At 46.7% G+C, this 19,092-nt stretch overlaps 1 protein-coding gene across 1 annotated transcript in view; it reads right to left on the minus strand.

Moving 5' to 3' along the window:
* Positions 1 to 9,998, minus strand: part of SEH1L (SEH1 like nucleoporin) — a 53,936-nt gene extending 43,938 nt beyond the window's left edge. The window contains exons 1-2 of the mRNA XM_073590044.1: positions 9,775 to 9,998; positions 7,791 to 7,841 (exon numbers count right to left, since the gene is read on the minus strand). Of these exons, the coding sequence (XP_073446145.1) occupies positions 7,791 to 7,841; positions 9,775 to 9,885 (162 nt within the window). The 5' untranslated portion in view covers positions 9,886 to 9,998. The remainder of the gene's footprint in view (positions 1 to 7,790; positions 7,842 to 9,774) is intronic.
* Between the last annotated feature and the right edge of the window lie 9,094 nt (positions 9,999 to 19,092).

Below are 19,092 nucleotides of genomic sequence, written 5' to 3' on the forward strand. Positions count from 1 at the left end.
ATTGTGCCCACCTGACTGCTGGGATGCATGAGGTTAGAGAGCCTAACAGGGACATGGCCTGTCTGAGGGTCATAGAAGGATTATCAATCGCCCGAAGAACCTGCTGCTGTATCTTTTGCAATTTATCCAATGGTAATAGACACCGCTGAGTTTCTGAATCTAATAGTAAGCCTAGAAACTTCTGTATCTTTAACCCCTTCCTGACATCAGACGTACTATCCCGTCCATGGGACCCGGGCCCCTATGCCCATGGACGGGATAGTACGTCTAGCGCGATCAGCGGCGCCCACGTGGTGAGCGCCACTGATCGCGGCCGGGTGTCAGCTGATTATCACAGCTGACACCCGGCACTATGTGTCAGGGACGGTCACGGACCGCCCCCGACACGTTAACCCCTTGCACACCGCGATCAAACATGATCGCGGTGTACCGGGAGTTAAAGGGAAGCATCGGCAGGGAGGGGGCTCCCTCCGTGCTTCCCTGAGCCCTCCACGGCAGCGCAATGTGCAGCGCTGCTGCGGGGAACTCCTTTCCTCCAGGCCCCCGGATCCAAGATGGCGACGGGGGCCTGGAGGAAGCTGGCTTCCTCAGTGCCTGCAAAGCGCAGGCATGAGGAAGCCTTGTGCACTGCCTGTGACAGATTGCTGATCTGTCACAGTGATCTGTGATGTGACAGATCAGCGATCTGTCACAGGACAGTGATGTCCCACCTGGGACTATGTAATAAAGTAAAAAAAAAAAAAATAAAAAAAAAGTGTAAAAATAATTTAAAAAAATCGCCAAATAAATTAGTAAAAAAAAAAAAAAAAAAAAAATATTCCCCAATAAATTCATTTTTTGAAAATAAAAAAAACCAAAACAATAAAAGTACACATATTAGGTATCGCCGCGTCCGTAACGACCCGCCCTATAAAACTGTCCCATTAGTTAACCCCTTTAAGCGAACCCCTAAAAAATTAAAAATAAAAAACGAAGCAAAAAATAATGATTTATTATCATACCGCCAAACAAAAAGTGTAATAACGCGCGATCAAAAAGACGCATATAAATATCCATGGTACCGCTGAAAACGTCATCTTGTCCTGCAAAAAACGAGCCACCACACAGCATCATCAGCGAAAAAATAAAAAAGTTATAGCTCGCAGAATAAAGCGATGCAAAAATAATTATTTTTTATATAAAATAGTTTTCATTGCATAAAAGCGCCAAAACATAAAAAAACGACCTAAATGAGGTATCGCTGTAACCGTACTGACCCGAAGAATAAAACCGCTTTATCAATTTTACCGCACGCGGAACGGTGTAAACGCACTCCCCCAAAAGAAATTCATGAAACGCTGGTTTTTGTTCATTCTGCGTCCCAAAAATCGGAATAAAAAGTGATCAAAAAATGTCACGTGCCCGAAAATGGTACCAATACCAACGTCAACTCGTCCCGCAAAAAATAAGACCTCATATGACTCGGTGGGTCAAAATACGGAAAAATTATAGCTCTCAATATGTGGTGATGCAAAAACTATTTTTACAATAAAAAGCGTCTTTTAGCGTGCGACAGCTGCCAAAAATAAAAACCGCCATAAATAGTAAATCAAACCCCCCGTTATCACCCCCTTAGTTAGGGAAAAATAATAAAATTTAAAAAATGTATTTATTTCCATTTTTCCATTAGGGCTAGGGTTAGGGCTGAGATTAGGGTTAGGGGTGTGTTGGGGTTCGGGTTGGAGTTAGAATTGGGGGTTTCCACTGTTTGGGCTCATCAGGGGCTCTCCAAATGCAACATTGCGTCTGATCTCAATTCCAGCCAATTCGGAGTTGAAAAAGTCCTATGGTGCTCCTTCCCTTCCATGCGCCCAAACAGTGTTTTACCCCCACATGTAGGGTATCAGCCTACTCAGGACAAATTGCAAAACAATTTTTGGGGTCCAATTTCTCCTGTTACCCTTAGGAAAATAAAAAATTGGGGGCAAAAAGATCATTTTTGTGGAAAAAAATGATTTTTTTATTTTCACGTCCGAGCGTTATAAACTTCTGTGAAGCACTTGGGGGTTCAAAGTGCTCACCACACATCTAGATAAGTTCCGTGGGGGGGTCTAGTGTCCAAAATGGGGTCATTTGTGGGGGGTTTCCACTGTTTAGGTACATTAGGGGCTCTCCAAAGGCAACATGACACCCGCAGACCATTCCATCAATGTCTGCATTCCAAAACGTCACTACTTCCCTTCCGAGCCCTGACGTGTGTCCATACAGTAGTTTTCTCCCACATATGGGGTGTCAGCTTACTCAGGACAAATTGGACAACAACTTTTGGGGTCCAATTTCTCCTGTTACCCTTAGGAAAATAAAAAAAATCCTGACTAAAAGATCATGTTTGTGGAAAAAATATGAATTTTTTATTTTCACGCCCGGGCGTTATAAACTTCTGTGAAGCACTGGGGGGTTCAAAGTGCTCACCACACATCTAGATAAGTTCCTTGGGGGGTCTAGTTTCCAAAATAGTGTCATTTGTGGGGGGTTTCCACTGTTTAGGTACATCAGGGGTTTTCCAATCGCGACATGGTGTCCGATCTCAATTCCAGCCAAAAACGTCAAATGGCGCTGCTTCCCTTCCGAGCTCTGCCATGTGCCCAAATAGTGGTTTACCCCCACATGTGGGGTATCAGCGTACTCAGGACAAATTGCACAATAACTTTTAGGGTGCTGTTACCCTTGGAAAAATAAGAATTGAGGGTGAAAAGATCATTTTTGTGGAAAAAATATGATTTTTTAATTGTACGGCTTTATGTTATAAACTTCTGTGAAGCCCTTGGGGGTTCAAAGTTCTCACCACACATCTAGATAAGTTCCTTAGGGGGTCTAGTTTCCAAAATGGTGTCATTTGTGGGGGGTTTCCACTGTTTAGGTACATCAGGGACTCTCCAAACGTGACATGGCGTCCGATCTGAATTCCAGCCAATTTTGCATTGAAAAAGTCAAACGGCGCTCCTTCCATTCTGAGCTCTGCCATGCGCCGAAACAGTCGTTCCCCCCCACAAGTCAGGTATCAGCGTACTCAGGACAAATTGCACAATAACTTTTGCAGTCCAATTTCTCCTGTTACCCTTGGTAAAATAAAAAAATTGAACCTGAATTATTTTTTTTGTGAAAAAAAGTTAGATGTTCATTTTTTTTTAAATATTCAAAAAAATTCCTGTGACGCACCTAAAGGGTTAATAAACTTCTTAAATGTGGTTTTGAGCACCTTAAGGGGTGCAGTTTTTAGAATGGTGTCACTTTTGGGTATTTTCTATCATATAGACCCCTCAAAGTGGCTTCAAATGTGATGTGGTCCTAAAAATAAAATGGTGTTGTAAAAATGAGAAATCGCTGGTCAACTTTTAACCCTTATAACTTCCTAACAAAAAAAATTTTTGGTTCCAAAATTGTGCTAATGTAAAGTAAACATGTGGGAAATGTTAGTTATCAAGTTTTTTGGGTGCCGTATCTCTGTGATTTAAGGGCATAAAAATTCAAAGTTGGAAAATTACGAAATTTTCAAAATTTTTGCCAAATTTCCGTTTTTTTTCACAAATAAACGCAAGTTATTTGAATGAAATTTTACCACTAACATGAAGTACAATATGTCACGAGAAAACAATGTCAGAATCACCGGGATCCATAGAAGCGTTCCAGAGTTATGACCTCATAAAGGTACAGTGGTCAGAATTGTAAAAATTGGCCCGGTCATGAACGTGCAAACCACCCTTGGGGGTGAAGGGGTTAAGGGCTGAAGTCGGGATTTTTCGTAGTTTAATATCCACCCGAGGTTTTCTAACCTTGATTTAGCTCTATCTGGGATATACAATGGCCCACTGATTTCCCCACAATCAAAAAATCATCTAAATATGGAACAATTAAGATGTCCACTTCCCGTAAATGAGCCATAACCTCGGCCACTATTTTTGTAAATACCCGGGGTGCTGCTGAGAGACCAAAGGGAAGGGCTCTATACTGATAATGACGGACTGTGCCGTCTACTGAAACTGCCACTCTCAGGTACTGCTGGAAATCTGCATGGATAGGTACATGATAGTACGCATCTTTCAAATCTATGACTGCCATAAAACACCCTTTAAACAATATTTTTATTGTTGTATTGATGGACTCCATCTTAAAGGTACGATTAACCAAAAACTTATTAAGGAAACGTAGATTAATAATCGTCCTAAATGTCTTATGAGGTTTTTGGATCAGGAATAAGGGAGAGTAGAACCCTCTTCCTCTCTCAGAATCTGGAACCTCTATCAGGACGTTTTTCTGGCAAAGGCTTAAGACCTCCGCTTCTAAGGCTGCTTGTTCGAGGGGTGAAGATCTTAAAGGAGTTGCTTTAAAGGTATCCCGCGGGACCTGGGTAAACTCCAATCTAAGCCCGGTGGATATTACCTTGCGCACCCAGTCACTATTTGTAATCTGTAACCATGCCGGGAGGAAGGATGACAGTCTACCCCCCACGGGAATTACAAGTCATTGATTCTGTCTCTTTTGATCTCTCGACGAGCGTCTGAACATGTAGCCCCGTACCTCTTCTCCTTCTATCTTCCCATCTGGGACGGTCTCTAATAGGCGAAGAATTGCGCCTTCTCCCCTGACCGAATCTCCTTCTACCAAATGGACGTCGGTAGGACGCAGACCAGAGATTTGGGAATTTTTTCTTGTCGTCCCCAGCTTTCTCAAGCAGATCGTCCAGGGCTGCGCCGAACAAATATTCACCTTCACACGGAATAGCACAGAGCTTCGCCCTGGACTGAATATCCCCTTGCCAGCACTTCAGCCACAGGGCTCTACGAGCCGCATTAGAAAGACCTGCTGCCCTGGCGGCCATTCTTACTGCATCCGCTGAGGCATCTGCTAAGAATGCTGCTCCCTCTTGGATTGTTGGTAGGGCCCCAAGAATTGTTTGCCTCGGTGTACCCTGTTTTAATTGTGACTCCAACTGGTCCAACCAGACCATCATGGACCTGGCCGTGCATGTTGATGCCACTGCTGGTCTTAAGGACCCGGCAGCCATTTCCCAGGTATTCTTAAGGAAGGTATCTGCCCTCCTGTCTAGGGGATCTTTAAGGGATCCCATGTCCTCAAAGGGTAGCGAGGATCTTTTCGATGCCTTCGCAATGGCTGCATCTAATTTGGGGCCTTGTCCCAAGTATTCACTGCCGGATCGTCGAAGGGATATCTGCGTTTGAGGGCTGGTGGTAGCGACCCTCTCTTATCCGGTTTTTTCCACTCTCTGTGGATCAGATCCTGGATTTTCTGTTTTAATGGGAAGACTCTACGCTTCCTCTGTTCCAGGCCCCCGAACATGACATCCTGCATGGATAACTGGGGCTTAGGCTCCTCTACTTCCATTATCCCTCTGACTACTTTGACCAGCTTGTCTACTCGGTCAAGTGGCAGACAAAACCGCCCCGATTCCTCTTCTCCTGAGGAGGACGAGGGAGATGAAGCCTGGGAGTCTCTACTTCTCCTCCATTCTGCCGAGGAATCGGACTCCACCGGGACCTCGCCCCTTAGACTTTCCGGCTGGGACAAAGACTTTAGGGTTTCCTTCATTTCTGCCCTGACTATGTCCCTTAAACTCGCCGCTACCGCGGGCGACTCTTCCGCCACTGTCTGCTGAATACAGGGGGGGCACAATTTTTTGTGGCATTTTTCAGGTAATGGGCATGCACAGAGTGCGCATTCCCTGTGTTTAGTTTTACTTGTAGCCTTCTTCCCCTAGAATAAAACACAGAAGGGGGGTCCCGTCACTGAGTGAACTTTCACGAAGATCACTTACCAGTGCCACAATCAAGTACCGGAGAATGAGGGGGATTTTTCTCAGTCGATGCTCCTGTCTGCCTAGAGGAGCTTTTATGACTGGATTGGTCACTTCGTCCCGCACGTTCCTTACTGTCACGGGACTCATTCTTTTTCTGCTTGACCTGCCGAAGGTCATCCAGGGGCGGCAGGGATGCTTGTCGCTGCTGCCGACGTTGCTGCTGCTGATCGCTCTCCATTACTGCTCGCAATAATGAGGCCAAGGCAAGGCACCCTGCCAGGGTCCTGCCTATATACCCCTCCTCCGGACAGCAGTATTCCTGCCACGCCCCTCCCCCCTTAATAGGGCTCCCTTCCCCAGCTGGCGCCGCACCCGGCCGGAGAGCCGGCGCTTACCGGCGTTTTCGATGGGCGCCGCCATTTTGGTTTCCTCGCGCCTGCGCAGTGGCGCCGCTGACCCCGGAAGCGCATCATCCGCCCGCCCCCTGACGTCACCGCGACCCCGACGTGACCGGAAGTCACGCGGGACGCCCGGGCGCTCCGGAATGTAGCGCTCCCCGGCCTCAGCACCCCGCAGTCGCGCCGGCCCCCGATACCACCGCACATGCGCCGCCGAAGCCGGGAGCCCCCCGGGGGGGAATACTCACCGGCGGCGGCCTTACCCTGGAGACGGACCTCCTCCGGACGCCGCTCCCTGCTGCATACGCCACCGCCGTGCCACCCATCCTGGGCCACTGTGGCGTCCTCCAGGATTTCTGCACCAGGCCGAGGTAGGAGACCCCCTCGCTACCTGTATCGGCCGGCCTGGGAACCGGTTTCTCTGTAGGATCCCGTCCCCTCAGGAACAGGAAACCAACTGATGCGTGGGAGAGGTGCCGCCCTTTTTGTATCTGTAGGTTTCCTGTTCCTAAAGGGCGGATCCCCTCTCTCGTGGTGCTGTCATGGGAGTCCGAATAAAAAGCTCATTTCCTCCGAGCAGCAGGGCGCACAGTGTGGCAGCCACAAGGCTTTAGAGTGCCATTAACCTGCAGATTAACCCCATGTCTACAGGTTAATAGTGTTTTGGGACATTACAGGGACCCTTTAAGTACCTTGTGGTTTTTTTTTAATCTGTATAGCAATAGTGGAGGTCGTGTACGCAGTAGTTGCAGTGTGCTGACATACAGTGTATGTATATACATTCTCATGATTACTGACCAGTTTACAAATAACAGAAAACTGACAGCACATCAAGAACTAGTGTGAACAAGTGCATACCACAAAACAGCTTACATATCAAAATGAGGAAATGGTTGCACTCAATTGCGTAAGGCACATCAATGTGAAAAAAAAAAAAAGTGTGAATAGCGTAATGGGTTTGGAAATTTAGGAAAAACACACGAGATACCTAGCCCAAAATTTGGCCAAAAAATATGAGCCCATTCACCAACGTCAAGGTGATCTCATCGAATGGGTTCCTGACCTAACTGCCTAGTGTGAACACTTACCTCTGTGCCGTCAGTTTTCTGACTGAGCACTCCGCCCTTCACCAAGCTGTGGCTTTAATTCCATCCAATCACATTTGGGTCCGACCTTCCTATAAATACAGGCTTTACCATGTTATTAGCCAGAGGTAAGTGGTCACACTAGGCAGTTAGGTCAGGGACCCATCCGATCAATGAGATCACCTTGACGTTGGTGAATGGGCTCACATTTTTTGGCCAAATTCTGTGCAAAGCATCTCGTGTTTTTCCTAAATTTCAAAAGCCATTATGCTATTCACACTTCATGTATTTCACACTGACATGCCTTAATGCAATTAAGAGCAACCATTTCCTCATTTTGATACTGACCAGTTTACATCACAGATAACATATAAAATGTGATTATTAAAGTCACTCCTTTATGGAGTGGCGGCCTTGCAATACTAGCCCTGCCAATCATAACAAATGCCCACGCTCTGCCTCGTACACCGCTATAAAGACATGGCATACATATAAGAGTAGAACACATCCTACCTTCCAACTCGCAGTGCAGTGCCAGTCACCATTTTCACTTTTGTCCCACACCTGCCATAGAAATGATGAATATGTTATTCCGAAGCCGCTGATCTCTGAAGGTTCTTAGAACATTTCCACCTAAAATGTACTTGTATGGGGACGCACAGCCCACTGGCGTGTACAGGGGACGCACAGCCCACCGTGGCAGTATGCTTCAGCCGATGCCTGCACAGGAGACCTCTGAATGCAGCGCCCACAGAAGGGAGGATGAGGTATTACTGAGCGTGTGCAGGATTCTGGGGCCGTAACTGACGTGCATGGGAGGGGGGGGTAGTATTGTAATGAGGGCAGGGATTTAATATGTCCAAATTAATAGGTGATATACGTTTTGGGGGTAACATTCGCTTTAATGGGGTTGTCCGGTTTAAATGAATAAGTCTGCAGTCACTCTGTCCAACTGATAACAGAGACTTATGAATCCTCTCCAGCACAAACACTGTGACCGGCAAGGATTCAGCAGGCACACAAGCATTACACAGCGAATCAGAAGAACTATACTACATTCCTAATTGGAGGTATTTACTAATATTATTATTACACTTACTTATAGGGGGTATTCCCATGTCCAGGATCCTATAAGTCCAAGTGGATCTTTTATTAGTTTCCATTGGTAGCGTGTAAAGAAAAATAGGAACAAATCCCAACTCCAGCTCTCTGCAGAAAGCACTGTGTAAGTCTGACCTGGGCCTTATGCGAAGTGTCCATGGGGTGAACACCGAGGCTTTACACTGCCAGCAGAGAGCAGGACATGAGAAGAGAAGGTATGTGCAAGTGGATACAGTGTGGAGCGGAGCGGGGGCTAGAGGGGCCCACGTCACTCTGGGCTGCGGATGGAGGGGCTTCCCTGCACTCTGTCACAACGATACATGAGCGCCCAATACGGGGCATCACTGCAAGACCACTGCTGCAGGGGAAAATAGCCCAACACCGCTGGCGTCCTCACCCCATCTCCGGGCTTCAGGACATGAATGGACCGCTGCAGCCAGTCACTGAGGGGAAACCATGGCAATAGTATAGAGAAGGGTCAGGTGGAAGATTTTATTCTGGGCTGGTGGACCCTCCAAAACTACCTGCACATAAGATAAAGTATAAACAATAATAACACGTCAGGGCCGCCACGGGACCGACGCCAGGGCCGCCACGGGAACGACGCCAGGGCCGCCACGGGACCGACGCCAGGGCCGCCACGGGACCGACGCAACACACTGTTCTGTAATTCTCACTGTGGTCACAGCCAGAAATGTCAGCTGTCAATCATGTAGCGGTGCGTGCAAAAGAAGAACGTGAGGGGCAGCCCAGTGGGACTCCATATGCAGTGATCTCCATGCCAACCCCCCCGCCTGACACGTGCAGACCCCCCCGCCTGACACGTGCAGACCCCCCCATCTGACACGTGCAGACCCCCCCATCTGACAGATGTGCAGACCCCCCCATCTGACAGATGTGCAGACCCCCCCATCTGACAAGTGCAGACCCCCCCATCTGACAAGTGCAGACCCCCCCCATCTGACACGTGCAGACCCCTCCATCTGACAGATGTGCAGACCCCCCCATCTGACACGTGCAGACCCCTCCATCTGACAGATGTGCAGACCCCCCCCATCTGATAGATGTGCAGACCCCCTCCATCTGACAGATGTGCAGACCCCCTCCATCTGACAGATGTGCAGACCCCCCCATCTGATAGATGTGCAGACCCCCCCATCTGATAGATGTGCAGACCCCCCCATCTGATAGATGTGCAGACACCCCCCCATCTGATAGATGTGCAGACACCCCCTCCATCCGACATGTGCAGACCCCCCCCCATCTGATAGATGTGCAGACCCCCCCCCCCCGTCTGACATATGCAGTCCCCTCCATCCGACATGTGCAGACCATCAGCCCCCGCACTACATGTGTACATGGCCAGGACGTGCCTGCTACCGACCCCATCACTCACTTTCACACTCTGATCACTGGAACAAGTAGCCATTCTCCGGCCATGAAAATCGAAGGAGACATCATGGATGAGATCTCTGTGATCTGCCGAGATACTCCGCGCCACGAACATGCCGACCACTGCGGCTGCTAATGCCGAGTGCTGCTGACGTCACGAGAAGCCCGAGCTCACGTTGTACAGTAGTCAGACGTACTAGTAACTGCGCATGCGCTAAACTTAGCCGCCCTTTACGGATTAGCCAGCTACAAGATCAATCACGTGATGTTAAAGGTCAGGTGACAGGTCATGTTTCCGTGAATGAAAATGAAAGGGCGCGCATGCGCTCTGCTCCCATCTAAACAAGCCGCTTCTCACCCAAATAATATTATCATTGAAGTGTTGGTGTTGCAGCAGCTACCGTGAGGCTTATTCTGGTGAGAGCCGGGCTCAGCCTACACCGGAGCTTAGGTTACATGCCAATGGTAGGTTTTGCAGTTTCCTCCTAGACCGCTAGATGGCAGATTGTGACCTGTCTGCAGTGTTCTGGTGGAGCTTCCTGGTGACTACCTGCTGCTCTCAGCACAGTGAGGGTGTATGCCATGTGGCATTATATGGGCAGCTCTCTCTGGCCCTGTGTAATAACCAGCAATTATATGTGAACTCTCTGGGCCTCAATTTATCATCTGTCACTTTTTTAATTTTTTTTTGTCTTTTATTAATTTACTTTGTTATCTAAAATTCTTCCCAGTGACGCACACTGTTCATGAATTTTCCATAAAATAATTAAAAAAATGCTTTTTACTTTAATCTGTTTTGTGGATATTAGAGCTAAAGTTTTCCTAAAATATCAGAAAATTCCTGCAAATCAAAAAAAAACAAACACAAAACAGGCACAGATACAATCCCAGCGGGGACTGCAGTACGTGTGCACAAATATGGAGAACTTTTCCATAATTCCCAACTAATGAATCAGCTAAGAATAACTAGAAATCCCAAAACACAGAACGCATGATACAGAGACAAAATTAAAAAAGAATAAGGCGACCATGGCACCCCGTCTGCTCCTCACTATTATGTCAGGGGCAGGCTAATGGTGCCTGAAGAGGCATGCCACTGGCAGAGATTGACAACAGCATTTAAAGGGTTAAACAGCAGTGATCAGGGCTAGCTCTGCTCACCTCTGTAAGAGGCAGATGCTGGCTGTAACACTGGCGGACACAGACAGAAAAGGGCCCCTGTGCAAGAACATTATATGGGCCCTTAGCAGCCCAAAGCTAATCATAGTGGACTATTACACCTACTTAGGAGGTAATAGTGGCCCCCTTACTTCTTGGGCCCCTGTGCAGCCGTATGTGCTTCACCAATGATATGTCCACTGCCGGGCTGTATAATACAGTCGGCACATACCAAGTGTGGTGCAGGCTCAGCTCCTAAGCCCGCTCCATGCACATGTACCATACATGTACAGCAGATGAGAGGCACTCCGTGATATTTTGTTACCATATTTATACTTATGTAAATACAATAAAAAGTTTCCCCTCTACATTCAAACTTGCTAGAGTATAAGGATCGGCATAAAAGAAAGACTTATTAGCAAACCAAAACTCCACCCCTCTTTATAGTCTCTGTTGGGACCAGAAGCAATTACGTTCCTTCCCGTCTGTCATGGGACTGATCAAAAGGATGTCATCCCACTGTAATAAGTCACCAGTGACTGAGTGGGTAGGACATAATCATTTCCAATCCCAGTGGAGACCCCAAGAGTGGAGGATAATTGATTTACTAACACTTTTGTAACTTCGCTCTGGGAAAGTTTGAAAAGTCAAAGAAGAGTTGCCAGCAAAGTTTGAAAATGTTTTCACAGTGTAGCAGCACGGTGGCTTTGCAGCGCTGGGGTCCTGAGTTCCAATTCAACCAAGGACAAGATCTGCAAGAGTCTGTATGTTCTCCCTGTGTTTGCGTGGCTTTATTCTCAAAGACCTACTGATAAAGAATTTAGATTGTGAGCCCTAATGGGGACATTGCTGAAAGGTGCTGTGGCATTAATAGCGCCATATAGGGGATGATGACACACAGATCTACATCTCTGGACCAGATATCACCTTCCTACTAAACAGAATCCCTCAATGTCTGTCTGCTATTTCATCCTTCTTCTCCGCTAGATTTCTAAAACTTAATATGGACAAAACAGAATTAATCATCTTTCACCCATCTCACGTGACCCCCCCCCCAACAGACCTAACCATTAAAGTAAACAGCTGCCCACTCTCTCCAATCCCACAAGCTCGCTGCCTCGGGGTTATCCTTGACACTGATCTCTCCTTCAAACCACATATCCAAGCCCTTTCCGCTTCCTGCCGACTTGAACTCAAAAATATTTCACAGATCCGTACATTCCTCAACCAAGAATGTGCAAAAACCCTAGTCCTTGCCCTCATCATCTCCCGCCTTGACTACTGCAACCTCCTGCTCTGTGGCCTCCCCTCTAACACTCTCACACCCCTCCAATCTATTCTTAACTCTGCTGCCCGACTAATCCACCTGTCCCCCCGATATTCCCCGGCCTCTCCCCTCTGTCAATCCCTGCACTGGCTCCCCATTACCCAAAGACTCCAGTTCAAAACCCTAACCATGACATACAAAGCCATCAACAACCTGAGTCCTCCATACATCTGTGACCTAGTCTCCAGGTACTTACCTGCACGAAACCTCCGATCCTCACAAGATCTCCTTCTGTACTCCCCTCTTATCTCCTCTTCCCACAATCGCATACAAGATTTCTCCCGCGCATCCCCTCTACTGTGGAACTCTCTACCACAACATATCAGACTCTCGCCTACCGCGGAAACCTTCAAAAAGAACTTGAAGACCTACCTCTTCCAACAAGCCTACAACTTGCAGTAACCACCGATCCACCAAACAGCTGCACGACCGGCTCTACCCTCGCCTACTGTATCCTCACCCATCCTGTTGTAGATTGTGAGCCCTCGCGGGCAGGGTCCTCTCTCATCCTGTACCAGTCGTGACTTGTATTGTCTAAGATTACTGTACTTGTATGTATTACTGTATGTATACCCCTCCTCACATGTAAAGCGCCATGGAATAAATGGCGCTATAATAATAAATAATAATAATAAATAATAATAATAGGGATGTAATAAAGAATGTGAATGCTACTATCTGGCAATGTGGCTACAAAGTGCTAACAACTTTAGTGTTTTCTGACTGAAGTATACAAGATGTTGAAGACTGCATTCATCCACGTCTGTACATTGGGTGTTTGGCTTCTATTCCATAGACAGCGGTGTTCTGGAACTATAATACAACAGATCGAAAGGGAAACCAAGAGACTGCATTAACTTCTGAGGTCCACCAGGTTCTCCCAAGGTGTTCACTTTATTTGCTGCACTATTATTTCTGTTAGGGCTCATGCACATGTCCGTACTTTTGATCTGAATGTTATCCGTTAAAAAAAAAAAAAAACAGATCGCACTCTTGACAAATGTTATTCATTAACCGAACCTGTGTGCAAAAAAAAAATTTGCATTATGCACTAGTTTCTTCCGTGAATCGGATGAGACCTGCCCATTTAAGTTTATGGGGGCTCAAAACAAATTGGATGACACAGTATAGCATTCAATTTTTATGGATAAATTGCAATACTGTAACGTAGGAAACTGTAAATGGTCTTACATATTATTAATAGTTGCTGTATAAAAGAAAAATTGCATGCAGACTTCTCGTGGATGACAAGTAAGAGAAGAATCGTCCCACTTTTCTGGATTAAACTTTTTACGGTCGTGTGAACCTACCCTCAAAGTGATGAGAGTCTGTAAAGAAACCGTCACTAACAGCAGTTATACTGCCCTACAACTATTGCATCGTGTAACTTGATTCTCATGAAACTTTTGGGCCAGATATCATGCATCACAATTGTCTTTGACTCTTTAGGGTTTTCTTTTGCATATCAGCTCGTGCTGGTAGTTATAATAGTATTTGATCAATCTTTCCCACTGTATATTTTAAACTAAAGAAAGACCCAATTTATTACATAGCGGCTGCTCATTTTGGCAGCAGGAGGGAAATCTAGTGGTAGCACAGCAGAGCCTAGTCATCACACCAGTCCTTCTCCACCCTGCGCTGAGCTGGCATCTGACGCTTCTCTACCCTATGCTGAGCTGGGATCTCAAGCTTCTCCACCCTGCGCTGAGCTGGCATCAAATGCTTCTCTAACCTATGCTGAGCTGGGATCTCAAGCTTCTCCACCCTGCGCTGAGCTGGGACCTGATGCTTCTCTACCTTTTCTGTCTGGTTTTGAGGAGGTGTTTTCTGATGAGGGGTGCAAGGAATTGCCTCCTCATGGGACTTATGACTGTCCTGTTAACTAGCTCCCTGGAGCAAAACTACCCAAATCCAAGTTATACAATTTTTCAGGTCCCTAAACAGGCCATGAAGGAGTATATCGCATAAAGTCTTGCCAAGGGACATATCAGACCTTCTTCTTCCGTTGCTGCAGGTTTTTTTGTCAAGAAAAAAGATGGGAGTCTGCATTCTTGTCTGGTTTTTCAGGAATTAAATCGTATTACCATCCGATACTCTTATCCCCCACTACCACTCATTACAAATTTGTTTAATCAGATTGTTAAAGCAAAATGGTTCTCCAAGTTGGACCTTAGAGGGGCCTATAATCAGATTAGAGTCAGAGAAGGGGATGAGGAAAATGCAGTTTATACCCCTGAAGGGCATTTTGAAAACCTTATCATGCCATCTGAAATGTGTGCTCGCCGTTTAGGAGGTGCAATTGCTGGGTTACCTGGTGTTGGCTGTGGGTTTCCAGATGGATCCTGAGAAGGTCCGCGTTGTATTGGAATGGGACCTTACAGAAAATCTTAAAGCCCTACAAAGCTTTCTGGAGTTTCCTAATTATTATCAGAAGTTTAACTGAAACTTCTCGTCCATTGTCAAACTACTCACGGACATGACCAAAAATGTTTTTCCTCACCTCCAGTATTCATTCAGCTTGAAGTTTCACAGCAATTTATTGTGGAGGCGAACACATCTGAGGTGGGAGTTGTGGCCTTCTTATCATAGGGATTATTTCCTGGGAAATGGCGCCCGTGCACATTCTTCTTTCAGAAACTGTCACCAGCCGAATTATGACATAGGTAATAGAGAATGTTTGTCCTTTAAGGAATGGCATTTTCTGGAGGGGGCAACTCACCCTGTCGTGGTAGTTACAGGTAAAAAAAAATTGTATTTAGAATCTGCGAAAAGCTTCACTCCGAGAAAAGCTAAGTGGTCTTTATTTTTTAAAAGATTTAATTTCTAGACAACTTAATGCCCTGCGGTTAAAAACGTCAAGACTGATGCCTTGTCCCAAAGTTTCCCTGGGTGAGGTAGTACTATTTTTGCCATATGTTGATATTGATAGTGCAGTATTCACATTTATTCCTGCAGGTAAGGGTTGGGTGTCAGTGTTGGCTTCATGTCCAGCAGAGTAGGAGTTTCTGTGTGTTTGCTTGGCTGTGTGAGACTGAACAAAGGCCAGAACCAGAGACTTAGGCAAAGTCATTACTGTACATGAGATTCCTACGGTGGTGAAGGCGCCAGAGACTTAGGCAAAGTCATTACCGCACCTGAGATTCCTACAGTGGTGCTTGTGCATGAGACTTGGGCAAAGCCATTACCGCACCTGAGATTCCTAGAGTGGTGGAGGCGCCAGAGACTTGGGCAAAGCCATTACAGCACCTGAGATTCCTACGATGGTGGAGGAGCCCGAGACTTGGGCAGAGCCATTACCGCACCTGAGATTCCTACAGTGGTGGAGGTGCCAGAGACATGAGCAAAGCCATTAACGCACCCGAGATTCCTACGGTGATGGAGGCGCCCACAGCACCCAACTGTACACGGATGCTCCGGCTGCGAACTGAATGAAAAAGGTTTGAGTATATTTTGTAAGTTGTCAAAAAAATACTTTTTTGCTGAACCTACCTGGGTCACTGAATCGTTATCACGCTGATGTGAAAGCCACTGCCTAACATTAATTAGGGGCTATTGATTCTGATTGATATGTCTTACTGGGAATCTATATTGGGAAACTCTGGTCACAATGTCTGGCCATAACCTTTCCATCCTCTGGTAAAGGTTCTTAGTTAGCCTTACATACAGCTGCTTCGCACAAAGTAAGAATATCAGTCATTACAAACAGAGTGATCTATTTCAAGTGTTTATTTCTGTTTATGTTGAGGATTATGGCTTACAGCCAATGAAGACCCAGACGTCATTATCTCAGTAAATTAGAATAATTAACCAAAAACACAAGCAAACGCTTCCTATGCGTTTAAAAAGGTCCCTTAGTCTGTTTCAGTAGGCTCCACAATCATGGGGAAGACTGCTGACTTGACAGATGTCCAGAAGGCAGTCATTGACACACTCCACAAGGAGGGTAAGCCACAAAAGGTCATTGATAAAGAAGCTGGATATTCACAGAGTGTTGTATCCAAGCATATTAATGGAAAGTTGAGTGGAAGGAAAAAGTGTGGTAGAAAAAGGTGCACAAGCAACCAGGATAACCGCAGCCTTGAAAGGATTGTTAAGAAAAGGCCATTCAAAAATTTGGAGGAGATTCACAAGGAGTGGACTGCTGCTGTAGTCATTGCATCAAGAGCCACCACACCCAGACGTATCGAGGACATGGGCTATAAGTGTTGCATTCCTTGTGTCAAGCCACTCATGACCAATAGACAATGCCAGAAGTGTCTTACCTGGGCCAAGGAGAAAAAGAACTGGAGTGTTGCTCAGTGGTCCATGGTGTCGTTTTCAGATGAAAGTAAATTTTGAATTTAATTTGGAAATCAAGGTTCCAGAGCCTGTAGGAAGAGTGGAGAGGCACACAATCCAAGCTGCTTGAGGTCTAGTGGGAAGATTCTACAATCAGTGATGGTTTGGGGAGCCATGTCATCTGCTGGTGTAGGTCCACTGTGTTTTATCAAGACCAAAGTCAGCGCAGCCATCTACCAGGAAATTTTACAGCACTTCATGCTTCCCTCTGCTGATAAGCTTTTTGGAGATGGAAATTTAATTCTCCAGCAGGACTTGGCACCTGTCCACACTGCCAAAAGTACCAATACCTGGTTTAAAAACAACAGTAACTGTGACAATCTCTCCAGGATGATATCCTTATCCACATAGCGTATGGACATGGTAATTGACTCTTAGGGTACCGTTACACCTAGCGATGCACCAGCGATCCCGACCAGCGATATGACGCGGTCAGGATCGCTGGTACATCGCTAAGTGGTCGCTAGTGAGCTGCCACACAGGCAGATCTCACTAGCGACATCGCTGGGGACGGGGATCGCTACTTACCTGTCAGACGCGGCGATCCTGAGTCCTCCCGCCCGGCTCCACGCGTCGCTCGTCGGCGCCACAGGAAGCGCAGCAGGAAGTGGCCGACGAGAAATGGTCCAGCAGCTTCTCGCGCGATCAGCGATAACCAGCGGGGGAGCCGGTCGGAGGTAAGTATCACATGCAGCGATATCGCTAGGAATATCGCTGCAACGTCACAAAATCGGTGACTTTACAGCTATATTGCTAGCGATAATGCAGTGTGTAACGGGGGCTTTACAGTTATGGTCTCTAAAACAAACTCTCTAGTATCTCACGTCTATTCATCTTTATTATCGACACTCATCACACACTCCCCTCTTTCCCTCCCCATTCTGTTAAGACTAGATTAGTCATGTTATATTTGTTTTTCTACAAATATTTAAAAATTAAGATAAAGTCAAGGACAATATATGACATATTGTGTCTTTTCCTATGTACTTCCCCCTGCGAGGGGATCCTTGTACTCTAATGTGAATGTATTTCATGTTTAATGATGTTTCCTTTTCAATAAAACCGTTGAAACTAAAAACAACATTAACTGTCATGATCCAGACTGGATTTTGAGTCCTGTTTTCCTGGACTGATCATGTAGGGGTTAACCTTTCTCAGCCTCAGTCTGGGTTCAGGTTGTCAACCCAGTTGCCTTTCACCTACGTCTACCTCCGTCACTTCGGATCCCCGATGTGTTCCATAAGACTCTCCTGAAGTCATTTGTACCTTCCTCTGATGGGTCTCCATCACCTCCGCCTCCAGTTTCTGTGGACGGGCAGATGGAGTATGAAGTGGAACAGATTGTGGATTTGCACATGGTCCACAGTTCCTTGTAGTATTTGGTCCATTGGAGGGGCTACGATCCTGAGGATTGATCCTGGCTCCCAGAGTGTTTCATGAGCGGTATCCTGGGAAACCTGGGGGTCTGGTGGTCCCCCCTTGAGAGGAGGGTACTGTCATGATCCAGATCGGGTTTTGAGTCCTGTTTTCCCTTGGAGCAGGAGATTCGTGAGGCTCAGTCTCTTGCTCCTCCGTCATTGCCTGACAACAAGCGCTTTGTCCCGGATCAGTACCGGTTGAGGGTACTCCAGGAATTCCACGATTCTGCTCTTAGTGGGTATCCTGGAATCTCTGCTACTCGTAGAGCTATTGCTAGGCTGTTTTGGTGCTCCTGTATGGCTTCTGATGTCGTGTTTGTGTCTTTCTGTGATACTTGTGCCCATGCTAAAAGCTCTCATTACCGGCCGGCCGGGGAATTGGTGCCACTGGTGCCTGCGGAGGGAAGGTCGGGAAAAAAATTTTAAGTTTACAACTATGACCAAAAGCTTTGGGAATGCATTAATGTCATGATTGGAGCATTTACAGAAAGTATAATAGTGTTAACCATGTAAACATTGAAAATTAGCAGCAACGGTATATACAATATATACATCACTTTTGTTTTTTTGAGTAATTTTCCAAAGCGTTTTGACCTGTGTGAACAATACCAGAAGAGCGCGTGTAGGTAGGTGAGCCGACTGGGGGGTGGTCCTTCTTTCCGCCGTGAACAGACTGATGTGTGTCCAACAGGTCCTCTTTATTGGCCGTCCCTCTGACGACCGCAGCACGACACTTCCGCACACAGGCCCGGGTACCTTTCACTTGCTTCCTTTTCTTGATTGTCGTCCCTCGCGGCTTTTTCACTGTGGCTGCCCTAGGCCTACCACCACAACGCTTCACCCGTCCAAGTCCGTCTGTCTCTGGTACCCCGGCCTTCTCTGTCCTGCGGCTCTCCTGTCAGGGCCACCCCCCTGACTGTCTTCCTCTTCAGTCCCTTCTGGAGCATCTCTCCCTTAAGTCTGCTCCTCTCCTATGCTCCTCTCCCTGGACTGGCTGGCTTCTGGAACTCTCCACCTCTTCTTATATTCCTCCCTGGTAATTCCCCTCTAGAGTTCCTGTATCCACGCCCCCCCATAACTG

Source organism: Dendrobates tinctorius, unplaced genomic scaffold, assembly GCF_039654945.1.
Source record: "Dendrobates tinctorius isolate UK_male_01 unplaced genomic scaffold, ASM3965494v1 ptg000115l, whole genome shotgun sequence".
NCBI lineage: Eukaryota > Metazoa > Chordata > Amphibia > Anura > Dendrobatidae > Dendrobates > Dendrobates tinctorius.